This window comes from Carassius auratus, chromosome 19 (genome assembly GCF_003368295.1).
Source record: "Carassius auratus strain Wakin chromosome 19, ASM336829v1, whole genome shotgun sequence".
In the NCBI taxonomy this organism is placed as follows: Eukaryota; Metazoa; Chordata; class Actinopteri; order Cypriniformes; family Cyprinidae; genus Carassius; species Carassius auratus.
The window spans coordinates 3,861,227-3,869,835 of NC_039261.1; the positions used below are offsets into that span (position 1 = coordinate 3,861,227).

An 8,609-nucleotide genomic window follows, 5' to 3' on the forward strand; every position below is an offset into this window, starting at 1 on the left:
CGCTGCCAATGTGAATAACCCTTTTTCAGTGTCTACTTCATTGTAGAAGGCCGACTTAATCAAAAACCTTCATTCAAATATTTGTAAATGTTTTAAATTAGACACAGAGGCTTGCTCTGAACCACAGATGATTTTCAGTGAGGCATTGCATTCAACTTTATGCTGTAGCCGATTATCATACATGTGCTGAACTCATGTGTTTGATTTGCAGCTTGTAGCCTGCTCATAGTTATTATCAGTTATGAAACACCTCTGATGCGCTTCAAGCTCTTTCTAAAGACCTTTTGTTAGAAGGTCGATTATAATATCACAGCATCGGCATTCACATGATGATAGATTTTCACTGAGTCTGTGCTCTAATGTGTAATTTTAATCTGAACCGATCTAAAGGATAATACAATAACTCGAAACGAGTGGGGAAACTTTTATCAGGTACTGCAAAGATAAGAAAGGATGAGGAGGGTTTGTGGTGAGTAATTTCTACTCTAAACTAAAGGAGAACGATCCGTGAGCTGTTCTGTTAACTAACTGAAGGAATCCTCCTACAAGAACCACAAATATCTTTCCGACCAGCGAGGAACAAAGAGACTAATTTCAATTTCAAATTTAAAAACCTTTATTTTTAAGCATGCAAAATAAACTCTGCCCTGAAGAAAGACCATTTATTTGTCCATGCGGTGCATGACACATCCACAAAAGTTTTGTTTTGCACTGGATACCTGATAAATTCATGAGTAAACATTTTGCTTTCGGCAACCCACTGAAAAGGTTTTCCCTACCTCTTTAGAGAAAGGTTCATTTGAATATAATGAATAATACATGAGTATAAAGCTATAAAAGCACAATGGAAGACGGTCCAAATATCTGCGAAGTTTCATGTACTAAACAGCATAATTTGAATAGTTTATCAGGCACAAAGATGCTTTCATTACGAGCAAAGATATGATGCTTTTTCACAGATAATGCTTCTCAGTCCAAAACATTGTTGACAAATTAGTGAATCTCACAAAGAAATATATTTGTTTTTTTTTTCCCCACATATACATTCCGCATTAAATTTAGCCTTTTGGTTTATGCTAAATATTTCTTTTTTTCTTTTTGATCAGGTGAAATATAAATTCCTGACTGTCTTTGTGAGATTCACTCAAAGACTAAATAGTCTGTATCTTTTGACAAACATATGCTGCGTAAAATCATGTTATCCAGACAGTGAAGTGAAGTCCAGCACATCGGCACAACACATCAAGCATATTTCTTTTCAGTCTTGCACATTTGGAAACAGTATTCGGAAACTGAGCAGGGGACCGTTCAGCACGACGGCCCCGGCTTCATCTGTATCTTATCACCGTAAAGTCCCTTAAACAGAAAAAGCTGGGGAACATATGAGGAACTGAGCCAGACTGAGTCTTCAAAGAGCGAACAGGCTTGACGGAGGAGGGGTCTCGCTCAGCGGCCCTCGTGAGGCCTGGTTCTCATCATTCTGACAATAAAAAGGAGTGGAATAAAAACAAAGCAAAACGTCTCTTTTGAGCAAAAAAAAAAAAAAAAAAAAGGAGCCAGAGATTTCTGCAAACTGGGTCTCTTTCTTCAAAAGATCCTCCTTCTAGAGCTTAGAGGAGGTTATCCTCCTGCTGGAAAGCTTTCGGAGAGAAAATCCGGCACATTCTTCGCAGACTCCCTGTGGATAGAGGGACAGAAAGGACCATAGAATGCTGCTAATACGGTTGCTCGCGAAAAACTGCATTCACTTCCATAAAAACAGGGTTGCAGGAGCATGCAATAAAACAGTTCTCAAAACTTCACAACCACATGTTACACATATATAAGATTTGTCTCGTTTTGAAGCAGGCCAGCCTCTTAAATCTAATGAACAAGGCACTTGAGCACCAGAGAGTTGGGCAATAATCCAGTACAGGACAATGGAGACTAGTGGGGGGTTTGTTGGTGGTGGTCAGAGTTACTTTATGGCTTCTGCCCTTTTATTGGGCTAATCCTCAAACATCCCATGATGACTGAGAAGCAAATGCATCTCGGGGCCAATTCTGTGCAGACTTGAGGGGGAGGTGTGCTTGTTATAAAGGCTTCAATGAGACAGGCAGTACGTGCTTTTCACAAGAAATGTGCCTACCTAAATATATCTAAATGTTCACCACCAGTTGGGGAAAGTTACTTTTAAAAGTAATGCATTAGAGTATCGCATTGCTCCATAAAAAGTAACTTATTGCATTACTTAGTTACTTTTTATGGAAAGTAATGCATTTTGCTACTTTTGTCTCATCTGGGCTGGGCATGCTTGTTTGTTTTTCAATAACAAAAAACCCAAAAATTAAATTTTGGCAACTATAAGGACCCCTTTCACACCAAAAGTGACTTTAATAAGCCTCATGCTTAAAAAAGTGCAAAGACTCCCGATTTCTCTCAACATGGGGACCGGAGAGATGTTAGTGAATACATGGGATCACAAAGTAACTTGCATTACTTGTTTGAAAAAGTAACTCAGATATTTCATTGTAAATGTAAAAGTAATGCATTACTTTACTAGTTACTTGAAAAAAGTAATCTGATTACGTAACTCGCGTTACCCACAACACTGTTCGCCGCACAAGTGGATGCTAAATGCAATAGAAAAACTAGTTCATATAAAAAGCTCAGTTCGGGAAGAGCTCACACGTCAGCTGTTGTAGAGACTTGCGACAGTCTGGGATCGGAGTCGATCTCGTATCGGTAGTGGTACCCTTCCCAGACTTCCCGGCATGCGTCGCGCATATCGTAGATGCGCTTCTTAATACCTTTGCGGTTCAGGTAGAGCACAAAGAGAAACATGAGCCCGACAAATCCCAGCACGAGACCCAGGAACACGTAAGACGTCTGCAGTGCGAGATTGTCACTTTCTCCCGCCTTATGGCAACCCAACTCCAGTTGACCTAACGCCAGTAGCGACGTGTTCTGCAAGGCGACTGGGAACACGCAAGTCAGGCGCTCGACGTCCACCACTCGCGCTCGTGAGCTGTTCAGCCAGGCGGCGAAAGGCTCGATGTCGCATGTGCAGGTGTAAGGATTCTCCCCCAGGTGGAGCCTCACTGAACGCATCTGCTCCAGCTCTTTTAGAGCCTCTTCACGCAGGGTCCTGAGGGCGTTGTGGGTGAGGTCGAGTTCCTGGAGGTGATCCAGTCCTGTGAACGTCCCGTTATGGATGGACACTATCGAGTTGTTGCCAAGCTGAAGGCGCCGCAGGCCGACAAGATGGCAAAAGATGCCCGGGGGCAAGTAGACAAGGCCGTTACTGGACAGATCCAGTCCCAGCAGGTCTTCCAGGCTGCTCCAGCGAAGAGAGGTGGCTAAAAAAATGATGGACGAGTGGTTGTAAAGAGCCCGACTGAGGTTGAGCTCCCTCAGCATACGGCTCTGGACGGTGAACGCCTCAGGATGGATGACGGCCAGCTGGTTGTTGCTGAGGTCCAGCGATCTGAGGCTCCGCAGGCTAGAAAATGTGCGAGACTTCACCTCAGAGATCCTGGAGAGGAGAAAAGGAACATTTGACACTACAATTGTAAAAAATAAAGGTGGGTTTTGCCATTGAAGAACCTTTCAGTGAAGAACCATTTTCTTGTGTCAAGAACCTGTATCCAAATTAATCCTTTATCCACAATAAAAGACTCCTTACACAAGTCTTTGCATTAAGGTTATTACTCAGAACTACAACAGATATTGAGGGGTGTGGGTTTATTTGGTTGTTTTATACCATGTCAGCATCTTAGACCAGTTTCATGGCAAGAAAGGGGTAAAATTAGATAAATGTTTTCCTGCCGAGGGAACATTTTGAATAAAACGGTTTACATTTGGAAGGAAAACATTCAACCAATATTATGACTGATTCGATTTTCAAATCTAGGGTGGTGTTTATATGGTTCTGCTTTCTTTTAATTGAGCTACATGCTATATACATGAGGATGTGAGAATAAACCTGTAGACTTTTAACATCTTAAAGCTTTAGTACTGTAAAGTCATTCAAATGATGGAAGGATTCTTACACTGGTTGAAGAAGATCCCATATTGATTCACCATAACTTTATCTTAAGATATCCTTGTTACAGTCAGTGTTGGGGAGTAACTAGTTACATGTAACTAAATTACCTAACTGAATTACAAAATAAATGTATCAATTACAGTTACTTATGAAGTATTAACGATCACAAACTGGGTTACATATTATTTAGTTTTTTTTCACCCACACACACACGTTTAATTGTTTTAATTCATAAATTGCAATGACTGCTCTAAAATATGAGACACAATGTTTCAAGAGTTTAGACACTTGCTTATTCAATAACAGTTTTATTTTCTATATTTGGTTTTATGTATATATTTTATTACATATATACACACACACACATATATATATATATTTATTTACACACTTTTTTTCAAGCCATTGTTAGATGCCAGTGTTTCCGGTGATAATTATGCAAGATTTGATTTCAAAAACAGTATCATATATATGAAACTGTTTCTTGTTTTGGTTTTAAATCTGTATTTATGCTCAGAATGATCTTAAAGTCAGTCAGATTTTGTAGTGGCTGTGCTTTAAAATTGAATTGTTATGTTACATTACTTTAATAAAGTAACTGAAATACACTACTACATTTAGTAACTAGAAATCTGTAACCTATTACAATTCCAAAGTAACCTTCCTTCCACTGGTTACAGTGTAATTAAACATTTAAGTAATTACTAATATTAATTAACTGCATGCAGGCTACTTACTATATGATCAGGGTTAGGATTAAGGTTACTTGCATGCAATTATGCATAATTTATTGTTATAAATGTAAGGTGTAACAAGGAAAGCTTAAAAATAAAGTGTTACCCAACTTTACTCTAACAGTTGTTTTACATAGTAACATAGTATGTAACAGTTGTTAACAGTATTTTAAGGGTCAAATGAACTACTAGCTTCTTCGAAGATGTATCGTTGCGTTACCTGTTGTTAGACAGAGACAGATTGGTCACGTTCTCCAGTCCCTGGAAAGACTCGGGTCCGATCTGGCTGATGTGGTTTCCGGTGATGAAGAGGTTTCTGGTGTAGCTCGGGATGCCGCTCGGTATGTCCCGCAGATCTTTGGAGACGCATTTGACCGTGAGCGCGGCTTCCGAGCACTCGCAGCCGGCGGGACACAGCGACGCGCCCGCGGACAGCGCCGCGCGCAGCAGCCCCAGCACGAGCGCGCACCGAGCAGACGCGAGCATGCTCAGCTACCAGCAAAACCGCATCAATCTGACTCAACAGATGCCCTCGTTCAGCGGCTGTGCGCCCGCTTCTCCAGAGTGTCTCTCCAAGTGCTCCTCGCTCTTAACCTCTCTCAGAGATGCCGAGTCTCCCCGCGTGCTCGACTTCTTTGCATTCCAGAAACTCATGTGTGAATGAGAGCCAGACACTTTATTTCCATGAGAAAAGGAGGTTCTCTGTGTGGGGCGTTTGATCCGCTCTCTCAAACAATGCGACTGAATCCCTCTCCCCAATCAGCAGGGAGGAGCTTTGACTCGCACCTCTCCCTACAGACCGATACCAGCCCACACTCTTGACTGATGGGCTTAATTAAGAGTGATTAAAGCTCATCTAAAGATTAAGATGATCTCTTACTTTAGCTGATCTTTACTCCAGTACTGTAGCTCAGGGTGTGCGGTTCACTGCCCAAGCACTTAAAACAGTTGTTCAACTGTTGCTTTTTTGTGGTTCTTTGGAGGTCGATAAAGCTCTTGATGTTTCAGTGGATCTTAGTTTGGGGGTGGGGCCCTCGAGGGGGCCTCAGTAAACATTCAAAGAGGGCAGTATTAACACACACACACACACACACACACACACACTAGCGCTGTCGAACGATTAATCGCGATTAATCGTGTCCAAAATAAATACAGGTTTTTATTTACACAATATACAGCATGTGTCTGTACTGTGTATATTTATTATGTATGGCTATATAAACATACACATGCATGTATACATTTAAGATGTAAACATGTATTATTCTTTCAAAATATATACTGCATGTGTGTGTCTTTATATATATGAAATAAATATACACAGTACACACACATATTATGTAAACAAAAGCTTTTACTTTGGATGCGATTAATCACAATTAATCGTTTGACAGCACTAATATATATATATATATATATACATACACATACTTTTTATGTACTGTTTATTTTTTGTATTCAAATGAATTTTTATATTTTCTGCTTAATGTTCATTTTCAATAAATTTCAATAATTGTTTATTTCAATAAAATGCGTGAACGCCCAAACACACAAACACTTTTAATTAAATGCCATTATTATTATTATTATTCATGATTATTTGTGAAATTTATGTTTTTCATTGTTTGTTTTTTTACATTTATCTCCTCAACCATTATAGTCAGACATATTTAACTATGTTAAAAAAAGGTCAGTTGAGAAAGGAGTATAACTTTTGGATATAAAAATTCTGCAACTTGTTCACGACCTAAAAAACAAAAAAACAAACAAAAAATACTTAAATATAATAATTATAATACTAATATTATAACTATTTATTATTTGAATTATTGATATATGACAGCCTTTGTTTCTGTTGTTAAAATAGAGGAAGATGTAAAATCATATCTTCTGGTGGTCTTTAAACATGGCCTGAGCTCTGAATCATCACTGGATATTCAGTGTAATTGGCTTCTGAGTTCTTATTAGGTTTTCTGAAGAGGAATCCACTGCTTTGTTTATGTCTGGACGATCAGTGTTTTTGTATGTTGGGAACATTGATCTGATATCCCTCACTCCACAGGACTCCTGATGCTTTGAAGTCGGCGGGGGTCTGCTGAACTGAAGGGGGACAATAAGCTATGAATCCAGCAGGCCGCTCTTTTGCCTGCTGACTCAAGTCATTTGTTCTCTAGCACATTTAAACATTTCCAGGGCAACCGCTCAAAGCAGTGCACAAAAAACAACATTCAAAACTTTATGAAATGCATGCATTTGAAGTCAAACTTTAAGTCTAGAGTGCGAACTGTTTTGTCCAGTTGTGACATATATAAATAAAACCCATGGTATAATTTAATAGTAAACATTTTATTGATCAATAATGCATGAACATTAAATGTCATAAATTATATCGTTGGCAGAATGTGTTTGAAATTTGATGATAATTATGCAACACTGCTCAATTTAAATGACTTAGGAAGGCGATTATATGTGTCCGTTGGTTTCTGATGACAGCATATGGGCTTTTTCCATCTGAGTTCTTGCTGTTGGATGCAGGCTTGGAGGAAATACACTGTGCAAACTCCGATAGCTCAATTTTAAAATCACCATTACTGGCTTCTTGGGAGAAAAGAACGGAAAAGACAATGAAAGCCCAAAACCAATTTCTAAAATGAAATCAGATAACACACAGTCATCTTTCTTCACATCCCTATATTACAGTTTAGTGTAGAAGCTCATTGCCTTATGAATATAAAACTACATGGCCAAACATTTTGAATAAAAAAAGGCCTTGTTGAGTGTTTTGACCCTGTTTCCAGTTGTCCATGTGTTCTACTGAATGCATGAGATTGTTAGGGTAAAATCAACAACAAAAGCATTTTGCTGTTCATATTTATCTAGGACTCAGCAGCAAAGCATCTACTCATGCAGGCATTACCACACACACAGACTACAAAATACATCATTACAAAGACTTTAAGAAGCTCATATTAAAATAAGCATTTGATTATTAGCAGTTAATCCCAGAACAAACAACCTTTGAGTGTCAACCATCCGTATATCAGAGCCTTTGAGCATCAGACACATGAGCACAACACATGCAGCTAATGCATCTGCAGGAGGTAAGAGGTGACCGTGCCATTATTACTGGAGGTCTGCTTGTTTGTGGTTGTGCAAAGTTCATGTCATGACAGGCTTAACAGCAGTGCATGTAAAGAAAACACCTGCAGCTCATTTCTACGCACAGGGAAGTTTTGAACGAGCAAACAGGCAGAAACCAGAATATGTAATCTGCTAATAAAACTGTTTAAATGACAGAAAGCAATCAATCAATTAAAGCTGCTGTAGGTAACTTTTGTAAATATATATTTTTTACATATTTGTTAAACCTGTCATTATGTCCTGACAGTAGAATATGAGACAGATAATCTGTGAAAAAAATCAAGCTCCTCTGGCTCCTCCCAGTGGTCCTATTGCCATTTGCAGAAATACATCGCTCCCGGTAAAAAATAACCAATCAGAGCTGCGGTCCGTAACTTTGTTTGTGTTCAAAATGTAGAAATATGTATATAATAAGTGAGTACACCATGAATCCATTTTCCAAACCGTGTTTTTAGCTTGTCCTGAATCACTAGGGTGCACCTATAATAAGTGTTTATATTCGGACTATTTTAGATTGCTTCGGGGAAACCGCGGCGGAGTAACCCAGTACCTTTGTGATTCTTCATAGACATAAACAGAGAGAAGTAGTTCCGGCTACGATGTTCTTCCACAAGACGCAAGCAGTTCTGTTTATTAACCGCTAGAGCGTCAAAAGTTACCTACCGCAGCTTTAAGTGTCACTTTCTGGAGGATAGCCAATGGGCTCT

The 8,609-nt window shown here is 39.2% G+C and overlaps 1 protein-coding gene across 1 annotated transcript; it reads right to left on the minus strand.

Moving 5' to 3' along the window:
• Window positions 1–598: 598 nt before the first annotated feature.
• Window positions 599–5,529, minus strand: LOC113119160 (trophoblast glycoprotein). The gene is made up of 2 exons (XM_026288406.1): window positions 4,982–5,529; window positions 599–3,514 (listed from the first exon to the last, which is right to left on the minus strand). The coding sequence occupies exons 1-2, from the start codon at window positions 5,245–5,247 to the stop codon at window positions 2,665–2,667; spliced, it is 1,116 nt and encodes a 371-aa protein (XP_026144191.1). The 5' UTR covers window positions 5,248–5,529; the 3' UTR covers window positions 599–2,664.
• Window positions 5,530–8,609: the final 3,080 nt, after the last annotated feature.

Excerpts from the sequence above, each read along its gene's own strand:
- LOC113119160 (XM_026288406.1), bottom strand. The coding sequence starts at position 5,247 with ATGCTCGCGTCTGCTCGGTGCGCGCTCGTGCTGGGGCTGCTGCGCGCG. Across the intron at positions 3,515-4,981 it reads CTGTCTCTGTCTAACAACAG|GATCTCTGAGGTGAAGTCTC; the intron begins GTAACGCAACGA and ends TCTCCTCTCCAG.